Genomic DNA, 24,615 nt, shown 5'->3' on the forward strand with positions numbered 1-24,615 from the left:
TCCCTACCTACACTCACCTTTCCTGGCTCCATCCCCGCCTCTTCGAAATATTTATGTAGTCAGGAAGCCACTTAGAAAACACTACTGTATTTTATCATTAAAATGCTATTTGGAATTCTCCCTCTTTGCTTAACTCCACAACATGAAACCTAATCTGGAACAAAACACAATTTGACTGTCCCAGCTACAGAATGGCACATGACATTTGTGGTCACAAATTAAAACATGTTTATTCCTCACATGCTTATGATTTATTTTTTGATTCTGTGACAAGATTCCATAAATCTTTGCTAACACTGACTGACTGACTGTTTATTAACACTTTCTACTTTTATAAACTACTTGGCATTCGCAACTCCCCTTCCTCCCAAAAAATTAATAGACAGTAAAATCTAGTTTAACATCTTAATAAAGAATTGAATCATTGAAGGCTGTTAATGTAAAACTTACTCATTGGAGCTTTGCAGACAAGTCTGCTATGACTCTTTGAACAGCTGGTTACAATCCATGTTCCATTTTTGGAGGATATAACAGCACACTTGTCATCAGTTGGAACTGAGAGATTGTTATTAATCCAGTTAGCATAAGTAAGGTTTGAACCATCTGGCCATAGTAAGGATTTATCTGTGTGGCAGGACAAAAATATGAAATAGTTTAACAAAACATATTAAGATTCGAATATACAAATCATGGTAATCAAGAAAACCTTTAAAAAGGGTATGAATGATTATAGAAACTGCATTTATAATGCCTTTCTCAAGTGTGCAAGCAACAGTTTGAAATTACTCTTATAGCTTAGCAATATGGACCAATACTAAAGTTTCTCTGTTATGTCTTGTGTTCCACAGTTTCTCTAGTACTGGGCTTTAACTTTAAAGCTGCATTTGTACAGATAGTTCTGCTGCTTAATTTCAATTGTAGTAAATTCCAATTGCAGGCAGCAACTGCCTAGTTATGTGTTATGGGCTGCCGTTATTGTAAAATTTACTGTATCAGCTGAGAGACATAACATGCAGAGCTTCTTTTCTGGTGTTAGATGGCAGTAATCCAATTTGTCACAAAAAAGTGCTCCACATATTTACAGAATATTTGTGTCATGGAAATATGAGTCAACAGATATAAAAGGGAGAAGGCAGTGTGGAGCTGGAGGAACGCAGCAGGCCAGGCAGCATCAGAGGAGCAGGAAAGTTGACGTTTCGGGTCAGTCACTCCCACCTGCCCCGAATACCTATTGATCTGCAGTAGAGACAGTTGGCCTCTTTGGGATAATGTGCTTTCCTTTAAATGGATAAATAAAAAGACTTTGAATTCACCTTGCAAGCCTGAAGCAAATATTGGACAGAAAAAAAATTCTCCAAACTCAACTGGCTAATTACGACTAATCAAATTGCTGGATTGTTTAAATAAAAGGAATGCCTCGAGTGAAAAGATATGGGTGTTCCTATAAGGATGCCTTGTAATTTAAATCTTGGGAATATAAAAATTACCTTCCATGGTCTGTAAATATTTATTTGTTTAAGAACAGGAAACTGAATTACAAATGATGAGCTTGTCAAATGTGGATGAGAGCATAAAATCATAAGACATGGGAGCAGATGTAGTCTATTTAACCCATTGGGACTGTACTGCCAACTGGAACACAGATTCAGGAACCCGTTTCTGCCTCGGAATGAGAGCATGCAGTGTCCTCCAATGCCTATAAAGAGAGGTGGGCACTGCAGAGGGTAAAGTGCTTCATCTCCTCTTCCAACTCCATTTTGATTTGGCTCCCTCCCCCTCACCTTTGGTGTTACTGTACTGCCCTTAATGGGCTCTGCAGACAAATTAATCAACTAAAAACACAAATGATTTGGTGGTACTGGGTTATGGGTGAAAACATACCATGGGTACTTTGGTGAACGGGAAAGAAGACCATTCATTCAGTTGTGTGTAAGAGCACTTCCAGACACTAAAATCCCTCCCTCACCTTTGGTGGCCTGCATCAGCCTTAACAGGCTTTACATTTAAATTAATCAATTGTAAAATACTCGTGCTTTACTGGTGGTGGATAATAGATGAAAAGAAACATCACAAGTGTTTTTGTGAGGGGAGAAAGAAGTGTTCAGTGGTGTGCAAGAGCACTTTTGGCCATTAAAAAATAAAAATCCATTTCCAAAAAGAAAAGGTTATTGTGGCACAGTGGTAGTGTCCCTAACTCTGAGCCAGGATATCCAGATTCAGGAGAGTAATAACATCTCTGATTAGGGGTTGGTTGGAAAATATCTATAAAACAAACATTTTTAAAGCTCTTATCGCAAATTGGTAATGACCCTACCTATGGGCTAGAGCATCTGAGGTTCAAGATCTACCTTATGCACAGACGTGCTAACACATCTCCAAACAAGTTGATTAAAAAAACCCTTTGATTGGGTGAAGTGATGAATTGGTTGTGGATTTCTAAAATAAATCAAAATCCCCAGGGGTCACATGGACTAATCAGAACAAATAAACACAGGAAGATCGACCAACTCCTGCTTCCTGTTTTGCTAAATGAATATTATTATGAAGGCTTCATATTTAATATTCTGAAGACTTGACTTTTGAAGGATTGTGGAACGAATGATTTATTTCAAGTTCCACGGGGATAGTGAAATTGTTTTTTGAAAAGTCAACGAAAAGGCACAATGATTTTTTTTAAAGCAAGGCTTTCTTTGAAAGCCACACTGTTTCAGCTAATTGCTAGACTTTTTTGCTGGAGGTCACCTTTACTAGATTTTATGGCCACCTTGTTTGAAAAACATTTTGCAGGCAGTTAGAGTTTGATTTGGTTTTCAGTTAAGGCAAGCCTTCTGAAGAATAACTTGCTAGGTTCATCTGTTCTATTTCTGAAGTAGCCTAGTTGGGAATTTTGCTATTAACTGAGGGAATGTGGGGTTCGCTGGCTGGGCTAGTGTTTAATGCCCATCCCTAGTTGCTATTGAGAATGTGGTGGTGAGCTTCCTTCTTGAACTATTGTAGTCAATTTGATGGAGGTATATCCACAGTACTAATATGACTATTAATTTTGACTTTGTGACTGTGGAGAAAGTGATATTTCCAAGTTAGGATGATGAGTGGTTTGGAGAAGTGGTGGGTGGTATTCCCATTTATCTGCTGCCCATGTCCTTCTAGATGGCAGCGGTCATGGAGTGGAAAGTCTGAGGTGTCTTGGTGAATTTCTGCAGAGCACCTTTGTCAGCACAAACCTGGATATTGTTTTGCTGCATTTGGACATGGACTGCTTCAGTATCTGAAGACTCATGAATGGCTGAACATTGATGAATCAGCAGAAGTTTGGGCCTACCCTAAGAACCTGTGGCTGAGATAGCTTGGAATGGAGATAACTGACCTCCAGAAAAAAACCACAACCATCTTCCATCATGTTCTGTATATCTCCAATCTTTGGACAGTTTCTCAAATTCCCATTGTCTCCTACTTTGCTGGTGCTCCTTGATAACACACATTTATTATTGATGAACATTGTCCATGAAGGTGCAGAATTAGTTATAATCTGTAATTGTGTTTTATTAAAAAGACCTAGTTGATGGATATTTTTATTTGAAGACTAATAGATAAATCCATATCACAACAATTAGATTGTGTGACCCACAGTAGTGGCACCAGAGAAAGATAGTGCACACCTCCCATTTCGGTCATAACCATATCTATTACATTAGTTATACAATGATGTCTCTCCTTTTGCATTAACTTCCAAACAAACTGATCAGTGGTCTTTCATTGTGGTGGTGTTTCGAGATCTAATAGGAAAACAGTGTAGATGGAAAATAACATGAAGTTGCAGGGTATCAATGATTGTTTGTTTACATAGACATGCATAATTATGTATTTAAAAATGCAGCATTTCCAACATTTAGCAAGGTGTCTTTCGATTACTCTCACATTCCCTTACCTTTTTGACCTGGAGAAATTCCTAGCCACACGCGTCCTGTGATTCCCTGTTCTTCTCGGATTTGACTGGTTACGAAATCATTTTCTTCCCTGTCTTTAATGCTCAGAATATCAGCAGAGGGATCTAGGTTTTAAAGTTAATATTTTGCTATTAACAAATGGGAAATTATAATATCAATATTTACTAAAGTAAGAAACTACGAATTGTACAGCACCACAGAGATTGGAGTCCAATCCAGACAAATTGTTTCTTGCAAGAGTAATGGAATAGAAATGTTTTGCAACTGCTGTACAGGGCAGTAGTGAGATCATATCTGGAGTACTGTAAACAATTTTAGACTCCTTTAATGACATAGCTACATTAGATATGGATGTGGTGCTAATCAAACAGGCTGCTTTGTCCTAGATGGTGTTGAATGTCTTGAGTGTTTTGGAGCTGCACTTATCAAGTAACTGAGCAGTATTCCATCACACTCCTGATTTGTGTGTTACAGACAGTGTATGGACTTTGGGGAGTCAAGAGGAGAGTCACTCTTTGCAGGATTCTTAGCCTCGGACCTATTCTGTGGGCACAAGTATTTATATGGCTAATTCAGTTTCTGGTCAACAGTAACCCCCAGGATGTTGACAGTGGAAGGATTCAGCAATTGTTATACCAGTGAACGTCAAGGGGTGATGGCAGGCTCTTTTGTTAAAGATGACCATTGCCTAGCACTCGTGCGAAACACAGATTACTTGCCACTTACCAGCTGAAGCCTAGATATTCTCCAGTTCTTCCTGTATTACGACATGGATAGCTTCAGTATTTTAGGAGTCGCGAATGGTGCTGAACATTGTACAAACATTGGCAAACATCCCCATTCTGTCCTTATGAAGATGGGAAGGTAATTGATGAAGCAGCTGAAGATGGTTGGGCCAGGACACTACCCTGAGGAACTCCTGCAGAGAGATGTCCTGGAGCTGAGATGATTGACCTCCAACAGCCACGACCATCTTCTCTTGTGCCAGGAATGACTTCAACAAGTGGTGAGATTCCCCTATTCCAATTGACTCCAGTTTTGCCAAAATGTGGCCTTAAACCTGAATGACAGTCACCCTCATCTCTCAAATTCAGCTTTTTCATCTAGATTTGAATGAAAGCTGTAATTAAGTCAAGGGCCCAGTGGTCTGGGTGGAACCCAAACTGAGCATGTCAGCAAGTCATTGCTAAGCAAATGCTGCTTGATAACACTGTTAATGACATCTTCCATCACTTTAATAATGATCACGAGTAGACTGATAGGGAGATAATTTGGCAATGTTGGACTTGTCCTGTGTTTTACACACAGCACATAGCTGGACAATTTTCCCACATTGTTGGGTGGATGCCAGTGTTATAGCTGTACTGAAAGATTCTGGAGCACATGTCTTCATTGCTATTGCCCGAATGTTGTCAGGGTTCATGGTCTTTGCAGAATTCAGTGCTTCCAACTATTTCTTGACATCACGTGAAGTAAATTGAATTGGCTGAAGACTGATATCTGTGATGCTGGGGATCTCTGGCATAGACCAAACTGAATCATCCACGGAGCACTTCTGGCTGAAGACTGTTGCGAATACTTCAGCCTCGTCTTTTACGCATGTGCTGGACATTCCCCATCATTGACAATGGGAACATTTGTGGAGGCATCTCCTCTAGCGTATATTTCATTATCCAACACTATTCATGACTGGATGTGGCAGCACTTGCACAGCTACCAGCACTGCTACCTCACTGAGTCAGGGACCCAGGTTCGATTCCACTCTTGGGCGACTGTGTGAAGTTTACACATTCTCCCAGTATCTATGTGGCTTTCCTCTGGTTTTCTCCCACAATGCAAAGGTGCGCAGGTTAGATGGATTGACCATTATAAGTTGTCCCTTAGCATGTAGGGATGTGCAGGATAGGTGGATTAGCAGTGGGAAATGTCGGGCTTCATGGATAGTGTTGGGGGGTGGGGGAAGCATGTGGGTCTGCGTGGAATGCTCTTCAGAGGGTTGATATGAAACTGATAGGCTGAATTGCTAGTTTCCACACTGTAGGGGATTCTGTGATTCTTTGTTCTGGTCCATTGGCTGTGGAATTGCTTAGCATTGTCTATCACTTGCTACTTTTGCTGTTTGGCACATACGTAGTCCTGTGTTCAATAGGTTGAAACCTCATTTTTAGGTTATGTCTTGTGCTGTTTCTGGCGTGCCCTACTGCACTCTCCATTGAACCAGAGTTGATCCCCTGGCCTGCTGATAATGGTACAGTGGGTGATATGCCAACCATGAAGTTACAGATTGTGTTGGAATACAATCCTGCTGCTGATGGCCCAGAGAGCCTCATGAATGCCCAGTCTCGAGTTGCTAGTTCTGTTTGAAGTATATCCTGCTGAGCATGGCAACTCTAACTTTTTGTGCTCCTCTGTGGACCACACAGAGTATGTGGCAGCAACTTCTTGAGCCAGAGGTCAATACATCCCAATGCTGATAGGTGTGCACAGACCCTCTGACTTCCTGACAAGGAACAATGGTGCTAGTACTATATAACATCATGATGGAGGGTATTCTCAAAGTGAATACTTCTCCACACGGACTGTGCAGTGGTCACTCTCACTGACACTATCATGGACAGATGCATCTGTGGCACACAGATTCATGGGGATGAGGTCAAGGATGTTTTTACCTCTTGTTGGCTCCCTCACCATCTGACACAAAGCCTGTCTAGCAGTTATATTCTTTAGGATGACTAGCCACTTCAGTTATGGAAGGGGGAGAACATGAAATAAAATTAAGGTATGTAATCTTAAAATTTGAGCTTGTTTATGCAAAAGCAAGATCAGAAAGCAATCTTCCACAAGAAGATTAATTGAATCTAAAATTCTTCCCCCTATAAAAGACTGTAGATGCCAGATTGCAAAAAAGTTTAAGACAAAAATGGATCGAATATTTTTCTCCACAAGTCTTGCGAACACAAAAGGAGTAAACTATGGTGCAGAACAGCCATTACCTGATGGATGCTGTACTCCTAATCATTAAAATGTGTCACTGAGTTGATTATAAAAAGGTACATAACAGCATTATACAATGCAGAATTCTAAAATCTTAGGCTTTACAAATGACTTGGAGGAGGGAGGTTGCGGGTGGGTGGGCACGAGTTGAAATTCTTTATGAATAGATCTCATAAACTACTATAAAGTTGCATTCCAAATCAGACAGGAAACAGCACAAAGCAACCTCTTTGACAGTTAACCTGGTACACAATATTTGAAGACTGCCACATCATAAATGCTGGACATTTTCTTAGTATTACAAATTACTACATAGTAAATTAAACCAAAGAAGGAAGAACATACCCAGTTTAGAACAGATTGTTTTGGTTTCTTCCATAGTAAATACAGACCAGTTATACAAGCCCATGTCAAATGCATAGCAGTGTCCTCTGAATGTGACCCACGAGGACTTCCCATTTTTCTGAGGGCAGAAGTCTGATCTCTTTTCCTGCTGACTAGGTGATGTTTCTGCAAAAAAGAAAATTAGTTATATTGATTCTTTATCTGAAGATATTTTTGATTAGAACAAACTTGATTATGCATGCTTTTGGTTCTCTCCATTGAGATTGATATATTACACAGTCTGACAGAGTTTCCCTGTAAGAAAGTTTGTATCAGTGGCATGCCAATCGTGTTCAGTATCAGCCTCATGTGGTGGTATTTGCTTCATGGAATTGAACAAGTACAGCTTTTTCCAGGCCTGAAAAAAAGAAAGAACATAACAGCTCCACACTGAGGAGCCTCTATTGCTTGGAGACCAAATACAGATGGAAATGGTGGCACATTTTGACAAGACTAATTAAACCTCAAGCTCTGTGCATTTGTTTTTAGATTGAGTCAGGCAGCATCACATTTTTATTACATTCTCTATTGTGCAATAGTCAGAAATCCAAGGGAAATCCACTCACCCATGCCAATTTGAATAATTAGTCATTCTAAATTTTTCCTGCCCTGACTTAAAATGCTACATTATATATAAAAAATAAAGACTATAGGAGATTAGTATGGAGATTTCCATAATAATTGGTATTTCAAACATCTGAGTCCAGGACACTTAGCAACAGCAGCTTGCAAGAACGCGCTACATATGAAAATACAGTCTCTTAACTGGAAACGTAGCATTCTGTCATGGGAAATGCAGTGGACCCAAGATATTGCATTGTGCAATTAGGGAGTCAGTGATGGGAGCATAGTGAATTGTGAGGATGATGCTGAGCGACTTCAGACAAACACTGACAAGTTGACCAAATAGGCAGACACCAGGCAAGTGAATTTCAATGCAGAGAAATGAGAAGTAATGCATTTTGGTAGAAGAAACACAGAGAGACAATACAGGCTCAAATGGTACAACTTTGAGACATACAGAAACAGAGGTACCTTGAGGTTCTGTGCATGATTCTCTGAAGGCGGTCAGGCAAGTTGAAACAGCTGTTAAGGTGGCTTGTTTGTAAACAGAGGCATAGAGCATAAAAGCAACAAAGTTATGCTGCACCTCTACCAATTATTGGTCACATCACATTTTGATTATTGTGTTCAGTTCTAGGCACCTTATTTAAGGAATGATGTTAAAGCCCTGGAAACAGTGCATGTCTATTTACCAGAATGATACCAGAAATGAGAGATTCTATAAGAAGGAAAGATTAGAGAAATTCCCCTTGGAGCTGAGAAGATTAAGAGGTGACCTTATTGAGGTGTTCAAAATTATGAATAATTTTGACAGGGTAAAGAAGGATATTTCGCTTCCACTAGTTGCTATATCAGTAACTAGGGGTCACAATTTCAAAGACTGTCAGCAAGACAGCTAGGAGTGAGGTGAAGAGAAAAAAGATTTTACACAGTTGTTAGAATCTACCGAACAATCGCTGCCTGGGAAAGTGGTGAGGCGGATTCTGTAGGAAAGAGAGCTGGATATATATTTGGAAGTGATGAACTTAGAGGGCTGTAGAGATAGGGCTGGAGAATAGGACTAGCTGGGTAGCTCTTTCAGGAGCTGGCACAGACATGATGCTTGAAATATCCTCATGCTGTACTGTAAAATTCTATGATTCTGTGTTATTAACAAGATCAATGAACTGAATATTCATCCCTCCATTTTGTAGTCAAAATATAACAATCTATAGAAGCAAAATATTTTTAATAAACTTAAGTTCATTGATCTATTGCTTATGATAAGTTACTAGTTGGCTTGCAAACGAAAATGAGTTTTCTTAGGAACTCCAGGCCTTTTCTGATATCTATAAAATAACAGTATTTATATTAAATTATTCTAAATAAGATTTGGAGGTTACATAAGCAGTTTACTTTCACAGTTCTGAGAGATTAAAGTATTTTCTCCAACTTTGATACGTACTTCTACTCTGGGAGGCATAACAAATAGCTCCTTCAACCACACTATTACAATCTGCACGGTTCCAGAATCCTTTAGTATCCATAAATACACAACTTCCATCTGCATTAAGATTTTGATATTCCCAAGGTTTGTATTCCGAATTGCATCCATCTGACCACTCAAAAGTTGATCCTTCCTAGTATAAGAAAAGGAAAATTTAACAACTGAACAATTGCAATGAGCTAGTTAAGATCTCCTCTTACATACTTAATTTTAAACCAAGTTCTTATGGTCACTGGAAATACAACAGTTACTCAAAACAGACTAACTTTCAGTATGGCAACCCTAAACTAGGAGCCTTCAGCATACAATCATCAGTGATAAAACCAAAAGTCAATATTAGTCAACAGTATCATTGGAGAAATGAATGGGTCTGAAAATTGACAAATACCTGTGGCCAAACAATTCATATTCGGCAGTGTTGAACTAGATGGTGATAAAGTTAATAGATGCATTGCTGGCCAATTCTTAATTCTATAGATTCTGGAACAATTTCCTTTGTAACAGATTGCAATAGTTTTCGATGACTGTTGGACAAATTGGTGTATAGTTCCCTGGTTTCTCTCTCCCTCCTTTCTTGAATATTAGTGTTAACACGAACCACCTTCTGATGCGTTGGGACAGTACTAGAATCTAGGGTTTTTTGAAAATTATATCTTGCGCATCCACCATCTCTACAGCAGTCTTTTAGCTCCCTTGGATCTGGGCCATGAGATCCCAAGGGATTTGTCAGCTTTTAAACCCTCAAGTTTCTATGCATTACCTCAAGTTCCGCATCTCGTTAGCATCTTGGTTACCCTCCATTTCTGATACGTAATGTGTTTTCTACCGTGAACATATGCACAATTTTCTGCTATTTCCTCATTACCCATGATAAATTTCTCTTGTCTCTGTCTCTAAGTGATCCATATTTATTTTGGCTATACTCCTGTATTTATGTACTTGTAAAAGCTGTTACAATCTGTTTTATTTGTAGCTGGTTTACTCTCAACTTTGTCTTCTTTCTAAAATTAATTCTTTAGTCATACTATGCTGGCTTCTAAAATTCATACAGTTCTCTGAGTCACTACACTTCTTTGCAACATTATTAGCATTGTAAATACAATGTTAATCTCAACTACCTTGAGTAGGTTAATGAATGGATTGGTCTAGAAGCTTTTTTAAAAAGATGACAGTTTTATTTTTTTGAATACTGAATTGTTTCTTTAAAATATTTTCTACCAATCATTGCCATACTTGTTTTTGTCTATCCATCTAATGCACCCCAACCAGCACTCATTTCATTCCAACATAATTGGCTTTGGGGCTGGCGCATATTGCTTTCTACAACCTATCTGTAATCTCATCTTCAAGTTTATCTTTGTTAATTTGGTTTGTCCAATTTAAGATGATGATTTAACTTCCCCACAATTTAATTACAGGCTCCAATTAAATCTTGCTTAGCACTGACCAATGTGTTGTGAATATAAAAATTCATGTTTCAGAAAATAACTTTTAGCTTTAGGAATTAAAGTTTTCAAACTGTAGAAAAATTGGAGTATCCATTTGAAAAATGGTAAAAATAATTCTAACTCAAGTTGATGTGAAAGCAGTTGAATAATAAATGATCTATTTAAGATTTAAAAAGTAGCCACAAGGTCTGGAGAAAGGGTTGTAAATCCATCAGCAATATATTATACACGAATTGCAGAATCACCGTTTTGTTGAGAATAAAGTAATTTTCATTTGTTTAAGGACATTCCAAATTATATCATGTCATATAGTTAGGCTTTGAGGTAGCAGGTTCTTTTGCTTTCCTGAGTTTGGTTTTCATATCGAAGGAAGTTGCGGTTTTGGTGTAGACTCCAGCTCTGAGGTGGGAGAAGCAAAGGAAATCAATTTTTGACAGGTCCCATCTGAAGTGGAGACGGTACCATATTGTTCACTGCAATGGCATTCAGGTGAAGACAATTTGGTTGGATGATTTGCCTAGCTTGTAGCTATGATGTCCTCAGACTTCTGGCAAAAGTCGATTTGGATGCTTAATTCATGACAAAGGAAGAAGCTGGATGGTTTGCCTAGCTCGGACAAGAGGTAAAAATGCTGAAGTAACCCTCAGCTCAAATGATCAGGAAGGCTTCACTGCATTTTCCAAGCTAAGTTTGAGCTGAGCAATCCACAGTTGAGTTTTTGAAGAGATTTTGTTGCTTGCCTAGCCAAAAGCTAATGGATGGATCTCTGGAGTTTTATACCTCAGAAAACTGGAAAACTGATGAGAATTAGTGAATTCCAAAGTGCTATGGTGTACTTTGGGTTAGACACGGGAAAAGTGAATGAACCTCCAAGATTCTTCAGATATACAACATAATGCATGGGATTGGGGTGGATTTTTGGATTTAAAAAGGAGGCTACAGTTTATAACACTATAGTTATGCAACTATGATTGTCTGGAATTGATAGTACTTTCCAAAAACTTCCTTGTATCACATTCATATCATACCACTAGTGCTGCTACATGTATCTCCTTAACTATTTCATTGATTACTAAATTAGCTGATTAACTAATGTAATAGCAAGTTTTAGTCTCTTACTTTGGAGGTGAAACAGGAACACTTACCATTTACTGGAGGTTAAAACTAAACAATAGAAATGCAACAACTCTTTTCCTTTCTCACCAAATTCCCAATGTTAACACAATGGCTACAAAACACTGTTCCCTGATCACACAATGCAGTAGCAAACATCGGCCACTTATTTTATGACTCTCACCCAAGTTACAACTGCTAAATCGGCTTCCTTACTGTAATTAACACTTATTCACACAATTAATTTTAATTGCTTGCCAGGCAATTTCTGTTAACTATGCATGTTAACAGTTCCTTTTGCAATTTTAAAGTTTTAAAGTCAAATTCTAAGTTTTATTATGAATTACAACTTGAGAAGTATTTACCTGAGAGATCCCATTTGCACCAAATTTCAGACTTCAGTATTTTAGTTTGAAAAACAATGCTTCCTGTTCATGATGCTGCAGAATCTCTGAACTGCTATTACAAATTTTGCACTATTACACAAAGTTAAAATTTGCCCAGATTTCTCCAAGTGTTACTCTAAAGCAACAGATCACAGTTTACAGACTTTTGACATAGAAAAACAATAGATTCTGATTCGCCCTAGACTTTTTGCATAGCCTTTTTACTTTCCAGTTCAAAGTTCAGATGTGGCTAATTGCTGGGTTATCATTCAAGTAAATAATATAAACAAAAGTTTTAAAATAAGACACTAAAACAACCCGTACAGCTGTATTGAATTTTAAGCAGCAACTGTTGTCATTTGTGAATACTGTATTAATGTGATATAGTTATGATATATAAGGTGTCTTTTTAGAAGACTTACATCTTGACTGAACAAGCCAATCCAAAGAGGAAAACCATCTGACTTCACCAAGCTTTTCAGAAACAAGTGCTGAGATTCATTATAGACACTGACAAGTTGATATCCAGACATTTGACATTGTTGCAGTGCCTCATACCAATTCACCTTCTTCTGAATTAACTGGTATGTATGGTTTCCATATTCTGCCTTTGCATGTGGAGCCTCAAAGTGACTTGGGTCAGGATCTAAACATGTGAAAAATATTAAAAGTAAATTGCATTTTTATTCAACACTCATAACACATTATGTTCTAGAAGAAAAACACTTTGCATGTTTGGACAGTATTGGTGAAGGCATACTTTTAGAGATCGAAAGATGTTAGAATGCTTGTCACGGTGTTCAGCCAGCAAGGCAGTGTAGAAAAATATGAAGGCAAAAAGTCAGGTTAGATTACTGAATATGTTTATTTTACCGTAATATTATTAGGTTCTACAACAACTGCCCAAGGACATGGTAAAGTTGAGCATACTGTAATCTACTCAGTTCCACAGTGAAGACTAAGTTAAAGCATTTGAACATGACTTAGTTTAGATAAGTCTTAGGTGACCACACACTCTTGGAGCTTACACTAGTTGCTCATACAGTTGCCCCAAGTTGTTCCAAAATTGATCACTTTTTTAAGACCCTCCATCTACCCCATTGCAATCAGAAGTCAGTATTGTTAAAGTTGCAAGGAAGACTGCTGCCTAGTTTATGGAGTATACATTGCTCGGCTGGATCTGTTCAGAACAACACAAAGAAAAATCAATACCATTAAGCAAAAGAGGGTAAATAAAAGGAATGTTACATTAATCAAAATAAGCTAACCCTTTTGGACCAAGGGACAAACACAGCTTGCTACTTCTCAGCACATTTATTACTTTGGCTTACAATTGAGAAAAAGACACTTTCAAGATTTGAAAAATGTTGACAGTTCTGGCCTTGATTTCGATAAGAGAAATGGCAATGCAATAAAAATGTTACAGTAATGTTACGCAGAAGTCTGTGCAAAGTAGGATCAGAAGCAAAGGATTTTTAGTTAAAATGTTTAACATTACTTCTGCACAAACCAAATTTGAGAGGAGGACTCCAATATTGCTTCAGTTAAAGTAGAAGTTAAGGAAATATCATCAAATACCCTGCAGCCAAAAGAACACTCTCAGGGAACCTGCCATGAAGATTCTACCGGCAGAACACAAAGCACATATGCAGTTCCTACAAAACCTCTGAAAATGTGCAGCAGATGCTCAAGGCTGATGGAACAGTTCAATATCCTTCTCTGCAGCAACATGAAAAATCACTGTCTATATGACCCTGGAACCAAATCAATGTGCAGACTAGTACTAGTGGCATTCATACCTCAAATGATAAAACAACAAAAGTCCAAGTACTGTCAGAAACCATTCTGTTATATTTGTATCAGATGGGAGATAACATAATACAGGGCTTAAGCAGTATAATTTCATAAAATCTGTTTCTGCAGATCAGTGCCAACGTCTTCAGCCCATGCCAAGTGGGAGAGCAGGAGATGGCTCAGAGGAAGTTAGAAGCATATAATATTTAGATTTTATTTTACAAAAAATATATTTTCTAATCTTCACCTTGGAGGCTAATGCTTTCATGTTGAAGTTCCAAGAACACTTTTCATGTAGAGAAATTCACCAAAAAAGAAAAGATAGCAAACTTGAGGAAGAAGATGTAGCAAAGCAATCAACATATAACTCCAGACTCAATATCAAAGATTCAGTGCCTCCCAGAGAGAACGAGTCATCAGCATGGATAGACTCAGAAATTGGACAATATGCAAAACTAGGCACAAAAGCAGCAAAGCAGTGACACAATGCCTGAGGGTATTGTTCTAATAACAATTGCTCAACGTAAGACAACATCAGCCTCTCTGACCTGCTATGTGATAGTAGTACTCAGGAGGTGTAGACAGGAGAGTAAAGTTAAGAGGCATTGTTGGAAGAAGTGAGCGGGTGAATCTCCAGTTGTTGGGTTTCAAAGCAGATAAGTGTGCTTGAAGCTATCAATTTTGGACCAAAGAGACATACTTAAGTATAATTTAAATTGTGAAAAACTAGGAACAGTGGAGGTCCAAACAGATTCAAGAGGCAATAATTGACAAATCACTAATGAAGAGTCAAGTACATGATGAAAATCACACATTAATGGCACATTAGCAATTATAACTAGAGGTCTAGAATATAAAGTGTGTGTGTAGCAGGTCTAGTCTTGAAACATTTCTACAAAGCCTTGCTTCAACCATACCAAGAGTACTATGTACGCTTCTAGGCACTGTACCCAAGATTTTGGCATTGAGAGGAATTCAGCACAGATTCATCAAAATGTTGGAAACCTAGCAACAATCAGAGATGAAGGGAGAGTGATTGCCCTTGACATCAAGGCAGCATTCAAATACATATAGCATCAAGGGACCCTAGCAAACTGGAGTCAATGAGAATAAGTGGAAAACTCTCCACTGACAGGAGCAATATGCAGCACAAAGGAAAATGATTATGGTAAAATCATATAAAATAGGAACAAGAATAAGCTGTTTGTCCCCTGAAGCCTGCACTGCGATTCAATAAGATCATGCCTGATCTGGCATTCCTGACATCCACTTTTCCGCATTTTCCCGGTTACCCTCGATTTTCTTACTGATTATCTGTCTATCAATCTAATTATCAAAGATTAAACATAGACAAGGATTCTGCCTCCACAGCTCTCCGTGGCAAGGAGTTACAACCACTCAACCCTCAAAAAAAATCCTCCTCAGTCTGTTTTTGGAAGTTTTTAGAAATCATCTCAGTCCCAGGATATTACTGCAAGAGGTCCTCAGCATATTTCTTTTAATCACCTTGTTCAGGGATATTCTTACACACCTCTGGAGCAAGCGGAATTTGAACATGGGTCTCCTTGCTACGAGATAGGAACACTACCGCTGCATCACAGAAGCCCCACAGGTCCTCAGTGTAGCGTCTCAAGCCCAACCATCTACAGCTGCTTCATCTATGACCTTCCCTCCATCAGAAGGTCAGAAGTGCTTAATGGTAAGGTCCTGGGAAGTGTTGCTGAACAAAAAGAGACGTTGGGGTGCTGGTTCACAGCTCCTTAGAAGTGGAATCCCAGGTAGAGTAAAGAAGGCGTTTGGTATGGCTTGCCTTTATTGGTCGTGCTTTGAGTATATGAGTTGGGAGGGTCATGTTGTGGCTGCACAGGATATTAGTTAGGCCACTTTTGGAATACTGTATGCAATTCTGGTCTCCCTACTACAGGAAGGATGTTGTGAAACTTGAAAGGCTTCAGAAAAGATTAACAAGGATGTTGCCAGGATTGGGGGGTTTGAGCCATAGGGACACGCTGAGTAGGCTGGGCCTATTTTCCCTGGAGCATCGCAGGCTGAGGTTTATAAAGTCATGAGGGGCATGGATAGGATAAATAGCCAAGGTCTTTTCCACAGGGTAGGGGAGTCCAAAACCAGAGGGCATAGGTTTAAGGTGAAAGGGGAAAGATTTAAAAGGGACCGAAGGGGCAAATTTTTCATGCAGATGGTGGTGCGTGTATGGAATGAGCTGCCACAGGAAGTGGTGGAGGCTGGCACAATTACAACATTTAACAAGCATCTGGATGAGTATATGAATAGGAAGGGTTTAAGAGGGATATGGGCCAAATGCTGGCAAATAGGACTAGGTTTACATAGGATATCTGGTCAGCATGGACGAGTTGGACTGAAGGGTCTGTTTCTGTGCTGTACACCTCAATGACTCTATGACTCTAAGTGGCAATGTTTGCTGATGATTGCATAATGTTTAGCACCATTTGTGTCCCCTCAGATAGTAATACAGTTCATGTCCATATAAAATAAGACTTGGACTACATCCAATCTTGCAGTGAAAGTGGCAAGTAACAAGTGCCAGGTAATGACCATCTGCAACGAAAGAGAATCTAACCACTGCCTCTTGATATTTAATGGCATTACCATCACTGAAATCCCACTATTAACATCCTGGGAGTTATCACTGACTCGGAACTGAACTGGACCAGCCATATAAATGATGGCTACAAGAGCAGGTCAAAGGCTAAGAATTCTGAGGCAATTAACTCACTCCTGTCTCCCAAGTGCTTGTCCACCATCTAGAAGGCATATATCAGGAGTGTGATGGAATATTGTACTTGCCTGGATGGATGCAGCTTCAACAGAAGAAACTTGACACCATCCAGGAGAAAGCAGTTGCTTAGTTGGCATCCCATCTGCAACCTTACACAGTTATACCATTTATTTGTGACGAACAGTGGCAGCAGTGTGTACCGTCTACAAGATGCATTGCAGTAACTCATCCAGGCTCCTTCAACAGCACCTTTGTTTCAGAGATAGTAGGAAGTGCAGATGCTGAAGAATCTGAGATAACAAGGTGTAGAGCTGGATGAACACAGCAGGCCAAGCTGCTTGGCCTGCTGTGTTCATCCAGATCTACACCTTTCAACCTGTGACCTCTTTCACCTATAAAGGACAAGGGCAGCATGGAAACACCTGCAAGTTTCACTCCAAGTTTCACATCATGCTGACAAGGGAACAATATCACTGTTCCTTTATTGTTGCTGGGTGAAAATCCTGAACCACCCTTCTTAGCAACCTTGCATCCCCTAAGGATTGCATGGTTCAAGAAGGCAGATCACCATCACCTTGTCAATGGAAATAAATGCAGGCCTGGCCACAGCACCCATATTCCATGAACAAATAGCAATTTCCCAGAGCATACTCATTGGGTTGAATTTTTGATGCAGTGTAAAGAATCCAACAGTTGGATGAATTCTAGCTCCTTATCACTGCCCAGGCTAATTGGCCAGGGGTGAGCTCAGTGCCTCTAGGCAAAAGGAGCAAAGACAGACAGCAGCTACAGTTGTCTGGTCAGTTTGGACTGGCAGCTCCTTTGAATTGGGAGGATGCAAACAGCAGCCTTACAAAATCAAAATAAAGAACTTCGGATGCTGAAGATCTGAAACAAACAAAACAAAAACAAAGTGCTGGAGAAATTCAGCTAGTCTGGCAGCATCTGTGAAGCAAAAACAGAGTTAATGTTTCAACTCAATGACTCTTGTTCAGAATGGATAGTGGCTAGGAAAAGATGGTATTTATGTTGATGGCAGGGGCTGAAAGGGGCAAAGGAATGAGCAGTTAGATGGAGACAGATCCCAGAGAGAGAAAAAAGAAAAGGGGTAGGCAGACAAATATCGTTGATAGTAATCCAAGCAAGAGAAGAAGCTAGATAGGTGATAATGGGTATGAGTACTTGAAAAGGGTTGGCTGCACTGAAAGCAACCCATTCCATGACAGGACCTGGGTTTGGAATAGGTAATAGACATGGAAGGAGGATTTCATGCTGTAAAGTTGTTAAATTCAATGTTGAGTTCTGAAGGCTAAAATGTACCCAAGCGAAAGATAAGGTATTGTCCATCCAATTTGCATTGACACTCATTGGAGAAGTACAGCAGGCCCAAGACAGAAATTTTGGCATGGGAACACAGTCATGTATTGAAGTGGCAGGCTACTGGAAGTTCAGATCATTTTTATGGACAATGTCCTTACAAAGCAAGGTAAGTTCTGCGCTGTTGGTCCTAAAAGATCTATTTCAAAAACTACTGTTCATAAAGTTAGAGATAGAAAGAACTGCAGATGTTGGAGTCTGAGATAACACAGTGTGGAGCTGAAGGAACACAGCAGGCCAGGCAGCATCAGAGGAGCAGGAAAGCTGATGTTTCGGGTCAGGACCTTCTGAAGAAGGGTCCCAACCCAAAACGTCAGCTTGTTCATAAAGTTATTTGGGTCCCATGGTGAGCTGGACAGCTGTACACTGATGTGGAAGAGATTGATCAGAATTATCCAAAAAGCCCTTAAAAATTCAATTCTGCTCTACATTGGCCCATTTATTGCTGTCAGTCCCTTTCCTTGCTCCCTTTCAACCCTTTGAAAATTTGAACCATTCCAGAGACTTCAGGATGTGGAGCTGATCTACGGAATGGATATTTAATGTGTGTGTGCACAAATCCTGACCCTGCTCCTTTTGAAAATCCTGGCTGTACTGCCTAATATGAAAAAGCAGAATGAGGGCTGATTTGAATGAGATTTTCACAATTACAAAAGACATCATGGGTAGCTACAAACAGTGTTTTCCGTTGGTAAGGGATGTCTTCAAATCAGAGTCAGTGTATTCAGGAGAGTAGACAGTCCTGAAGAAGAGTAATACGCGAAACGTTGGCTGCTCCTTTCCTCCACATGTTGTCTGGCTTGTTGTGTTCTTCCAGCCTCCTGTTTGTCTACCTTGGATTTCAGCATCTGCAGTATTTTTGTCTCTATTCAGTAGACTAGTTTGGAAACACTTCTGAAGACAAGGGATGGTACAAGTGTGCAATTCTCTCCTCCAAAAGGCAATGTTAGCTCAATTAATATGTTTGAATTGGAGATTGATGCATTCTTGATGAACATTATAAAATGATAGAGCCAAGGTGGATTTCCTTATTGAATGACAGAATAGTCCCAACAGTGTGGGTGTTCAATCTGTGTGTCTCAGGGGTGGCACGGTGGCTCAGTGGTTAGCACTGCTGTCTCACAGAGCCAGGGGCCCGGGTTCGATTCCACCCTCGGGTGACTGTCTGTGTGGAGTTTGCACATTCTCCCCGTCTGTGCGTGGGTTTCCTCCAATTGCTCTGGTTTCCTCCCACATTCCAAAGATGTGCAGACTAGGTGAATTGGCCTTGCTAAATTGCCCATAGTGTTCAGGGATGTCTGGATTAGGTGGGTTATAGGGTGTGGGTCTGGGTGGGATGCTCTGGGGCCAAAGGGCCTGTTTCCACACTGTAGGGATTCTATTCTATAAAAAATGTCAAGTTTTGGTCTGTGATGTCATCCTGTCGTATATCACCATGGTTGCTCAGATAGGGTCAGGGAATCTTATGCTCCTTTACAGCAGGATTTATTGACTAATTTAAAACTGAACATAAAACCAACACATCTAAATCTCAAATTTTGACCTCTGCTTTCTGAGGTGTCAGCGGCTTCATGCTTGACTAAAACATGTGAATTTCAATATCTCCATCTTTAAAGCTCCTGCATAAACTGCATAACATTCCTGCCCTTATCAAATAGTGCACTTTGAACAATTGATATGAAAATGTTTTCATTTGTTAAATATAAAGAAACATATTGCCACTCCTTCTATCAAAGATTCAGGCCAAACAAGTTGATGACGTGCCTCAGGACTCGACGTGCCTCAGGACTCTATAGAAATTCTCATGAATGCCAACATGCTGCACTTACCCAGTATGTTTAAATTCCTGACTGCTGGTTTTACCTTGTCCAGATTGTTGCAGGACTCCCTATGACGGTGGGATGAAATGATCATTTCCAAGGAGGCCTATTGTTCCTGACAGTGTTCACCCTCTCTCCAGATACACTCACCCTCAACACCCTCTCCTGACTTGCGTTACAGAATCCCTGGAAGCTATCCTGGCTTATGTTCAGAAATTCAGTTTCACCAGCGATGTGGGTGTGTTGGCTGGTGTGGGCTGCTGAGCTGGGGGCTAATGGGGGAGGGGACTAGCAACATCAAGGGATGGGACTATCCTGTTTCAGACAGTGATCATGATGAGAAGGTTAGAAATCAGCAGACAGGCAGACTTTAAGAGACACGTCTTTAGGCATTCACATTAAAGGATTATCTTTCATCACCAAGACTCTCAACTCAGTTACTGAATTCAAACTGGAGCCGTAACTGGAAAGTTCAGAGGCTCCAGTGTAAATGGGCTGTAAAATCGCAGTCAGTAGCAGGTACTCCCTCTCCACCACTGACTGGAAGATTTCACACTCAATAAAAATCACATTCAATAGAATGATTTTAAATGCTTTTTGGCATCAAATACAATGTATTAGAAATAATTTTAAATCACTGGTTTAGTTGTGGTCAGAAGAGTTAGATTTGGTCCTTACCTTTATCAATTTTGCAAACAAAAATGCTTTGCAATATCAACTGTGCACGTAGCAAAGGATGGTTAAAGTGGTACCAGAAACCATCCATATCAAGACCAACTGCTGGAAATGTTTGTGCATCCCAAAAGTTGGGTCTACCCGAGCGCCAGTTTGAATACTTTATATAAGAACCATCATACCATATCGTATGATTACCTAAAGCAGGGAAAGAAAAAAAACACTTACTAACACTGTTTCTAGAACTTCAAAAAAATCTGCAAATTTATAAACAGTTTTTCAATGCAACATGAAAAATAAACTTTTTTTAAAAACATAAGTCGCACATCTTGAGCCTGGTCCCTCATTCAATACAATCATATCTGATGTTACACCTAAGTTCTACTTTCCTACTTGCTCTCATATTCCTTGAATCCCTGAGAAACCAAAAAAAAACTACCTCTGTTAGCCTTGAATGTTCTCAATGATGGAGTACCACAACCTCTTGAGTAAAGACTACTAAAGATTCACAACCCCTTGAGTGGAAGTTTCTCATCTCAATGAATGAGTCTTATCCTGAGACTGCTTTCATCCTAAGTGACGGTAATACCAGAGAAGTCAGATCCGACTCGTGGGGTGCAATTAGGAATGTGCAGTTGAGGCCAAATTCAGATCAGCCATAATCTGGTCAAATGGCAGAGCAGGCTTGATTTGCTGAATTTCTTGCTTATCAACAATGTACTCAGCTGGAGTAACACTGAGCAAACACTCTAAAGTTGTCTTTGTTTTAAGAACATAGGGACAGGAGTAGGCCATTCAGCCTCTTGAGCCTGTTCCATCTTCAATGACAGCATGGCTGATTGTTGGCCAAACTCCATGTTATTTGCCTTTGGCTCATATCCCTTAATACTTTTGCTTAACACAAGTTCAGCTATCTCAGATTTATAAAATTTATAGCTATAATTTCAATTGATTAGTCAACAGAAATTCCAGAGAAAAATGGATGGTACTGTGTTAAGCCTACTGCGCTCAGTCAGGGTCCCATTAGTTTTCTGACACACAGCAAATGGGTTTGTTTTCTTTCCTGGAACACAGTTAATATACACAAATTACAGTTCTTTACCCCAATATTCTGCCTCAGTGAGTGGCTGAAATGCAACAACAACAAAAAAATTGCAAATGTTAAATTTTAAAAGTTCTATCCTTGGATGATTTTATCAGACTTAGTACATTACAATAAGTTGTGACATGATTAAGACAGCCTCTTAGTTAAACTAGATTTACAAATGTCACTTAATTCACAATTATTGAATAATCCTACACATCTAGTACAATTTCAAATTAATTCTATAATCACAACTTTTCAAATGACGAAATAATTTCTAGATCAATTCAGCACTCAATGCATTTCTTGAAGAAATAAAGGTTAAATAATAAACAATCCAGCCATCACATTTGAAGAAAAATCGACACTATTACAATATTAGCTTGAAGAACACACCATCTATCACAGATCCAGGCATCAAGAAAGGAATTCAAACCACATAAGCTAGGAGTAAATCATTGTGCATTACTTACCATTATATCGAACACTTAGCCATACCCATTTAAAGAGATAACTGTGAATTTTTAGCTGATCTGTGACAAAGTTGTTTTCTTCTTCACTTCTAATAGTCAAAATATTGGACTGGCGATCTGTTTGGCAAAAGATATTTGTATAAATTTTATCTTTCACGTGCTTTTAACATGCATCCATGCTACAAATATAATAAATTATTTAAGAATCAGCTGGTTACAGTATTTTCTAGCTCTGTAACTGTTCATATTCTAAAACACATCTCCTAAAGAGGTTACTGGTTCAAACGTGTATGCAAATTTCTTGCCTGGAAGTGCTGTCAAAGCAAGTAACCGAATTACAACCGGCAAGAAATGCAGAATAATTCTTACCCAATTTCTTGCACATGCTGTGGACAGTGCTCTCTTGAAAAAACCTCGGCTTTTCAGCATTCAGTAGAAAGGCATAACAATTATTTCTGAATGGTATCCATAATGGTCCTTCAATCTTATGAGGGCACTTCATAGTTTCAACATCAGGCTTTTCAGGTGCAGTTTCTTCTGCCAAATTGAAGTGCATATTTTAAAATATATAATAAAGTGGTTTTATTCCAAATAGATTATAAAAGAAACAGAAACAAAATAATCAATTATTCCACAAATAATTTTCCTTCAAAGGACTGAATTTATCAGCAACATCTTGGTTTACAAATCTCTCTTAAGCCTCACTCATCCTTTCGCATCAATAGCCTCCATCAGGCCCAAGACCCTTTTGATCTTTTGAATCAGTTTCCTTTGTACCTCAAATTTCCCCTAGAACTTCCTCAGTAAACCCATTCACTTCATTATTTTTGTTTACATTCTCAAAAATGTTTTTTTAAAAAATCATGCTTGGTCAACAAAGAGAGCTGACAAAGTTCCATTTGTCCATTGAGGTGCATCTTGAGATGATTCTCTACGTTAGGAGTGTTGCTCATCACTGGTCCAACAAATGAGAAAAAAGGCTTTTTTTAAACGATATATCATCAGGATATCCCAAATTGCTTTGCTTTACAACCATTAAGCACAAATGAATTATTGTTACTGCTGGCAGGTAAGGTAAAGTGAGAGACAAATGTTGCTTAGTTAGATCTCAAAAACAGCAAAACAAAAGAAGTAAGATTGCCTGTTTCAGAGATATTCACTGCAGATAAATGCTAACCATAAATAAGAACTTCAACTGCTCTACTTTGAATAGTGCTACAGAATTATTTATATCAACTAAGTGTTAACTTTCATCTCACATTTGAAAGAGGACACTTTTGGCAGTGTAGCATTCCCGTAGACATAAACGTGATGAATATCGATTAAGGAAGATACTTACTTTGTTGATCATGGCAAATGGCTCCTTCTAAAATTGAATCACAGCTCAAAGTTCTCCAGTACCCATCAATGCCCATGTACACACAATTGTCAACAGGCACAGAATCATCTTTGCTCCAGTGACTATATGTAGTGTGTCTTCCATCTGACCAGCGAAAGTGTAATCCATCCTTTGATATTGAAAGCAAAACAAACATTACATTGCTCATCACAAACTAATAGATTGAATAGATCCACAGTTTATACCTGCATCTATAAAACACCAAAGAGAGTAAGAGTGTGGTCTACACACAGTTCACTCACAAGTAGTAGTCTACTGGCTGCTTTCTTCAATTCTGAAATTAAAGTCAATATTTGGACTTCAAGGTTCATTAAACAATAAGAGACAAATAAACCAAATCCAAGATCTTCAATAGGCAATCTGAATTCTGAGAATATGGATTATAAAATTGGTATCATTGGTATATTTTGAACAAAAATCTCTACATTAGCCTTTGGATGGTGGCTCTCTACTGGGCTGTGATTTAGTTTTAGGAGCCGTTGTTTGTTCATATTCAACTGGCGACGTAGAAGGCAAAGAGATATTAGGAAGTCCACATGCACTTCAGTTTCAACACAGTTTTGCTTGCCTTTTGGATACCTTCCCAAACAGTCCAGCTGAGGTTTCAGAATTGGCAAGATTCTTCTAAAATAGTTTTTAGTGTTTTAGGACTTTTTTTTGAAAAGCCAATATTTGGGGCAAGGGAGAGGGTGGAATGGATTCAATTAACTTCAAATAATACCGCTCTTTCTTAATAATTAGCATGTAATACACTTGACTAGTGTCTAACTACACTTTGATTATACCCTAATTTGTGCTAATGAATCAAAGTAAATGATGAAGGTTTTAGGTGAATATCTTGGTGTTAAACAAAACAGCTTTAAAAAAAAAACAAACGCTCTATGTGGAAGCATGAATGAGTTCCCAACATTTT

The 24,615-nt window shown here is 39.0% G+C and overlaps 1 protein-coding gene across 2 annotated transcripts in view; it reads right to left on the reverse strand.

Moving 5' to 3' along the window:
* Positions 1–24,615, reverse strand: part of ly75 (lymphocyte antigen 75) — a 145,592-nt gene that overhangs the window by 7,964 nt on the left and 113,013 nt on the right. Inside the window, exons 26-34 of one of the 2 annotated variants that reach the window (XM_020529208.2) lie at positions 23,643–23,811; positions 22,673–22,840; positions 22,304–22,420; positions 20,750–20,944; positions 12,745–12,968; positions 9,334–9,508; positions 7,287–7,451; positions 3,929–4,051; positions 451–624 (exon numbers count right to left, since the gene is read on the reverse strand). In XM_020529208.2, coding sequence (XP_020384797.1) covers positions 451–624; positions 3,929–4,051; positions 7,287–7,451; positions 9,334–9,508; positions 12,745–12,968; positions 20,750–20,944; positions 22,304–22,420; positions 22,673–22,840; positions 23,643–23,811 — 1,510 coding nt within the window. Of the gene's footprint in view, positions 1–450; positions 625–3,928; positions 4,052–7,286; positions 7,452–9,333; positions 9,509–12,744; positions 12,969–20,749; positions 20,945–22,303; positions 22,421–22,672; positions 22,841–23,642; positions 23,812–24,615 lie in introns of those variants that run through there. The other variant, XM_048598981.1, reaches the window with a different exon arrangement.

This window comes from Rhincodon typus, chromosome 7 (genome assembly GCF_021869965.1).
Source record: "Rhincodon typus isolate 14 chromosome 7, sRhiTyp1.1, whole genome shotgun sequence".
Classification (NCBI taxonomy): domain Eukaryota; kingdom Metazoa; phylum Chordata; class Chondrichthyes; order Orectolobiformes; family Rhincodontidae; genus Rhincodon; species Rhincodon typus.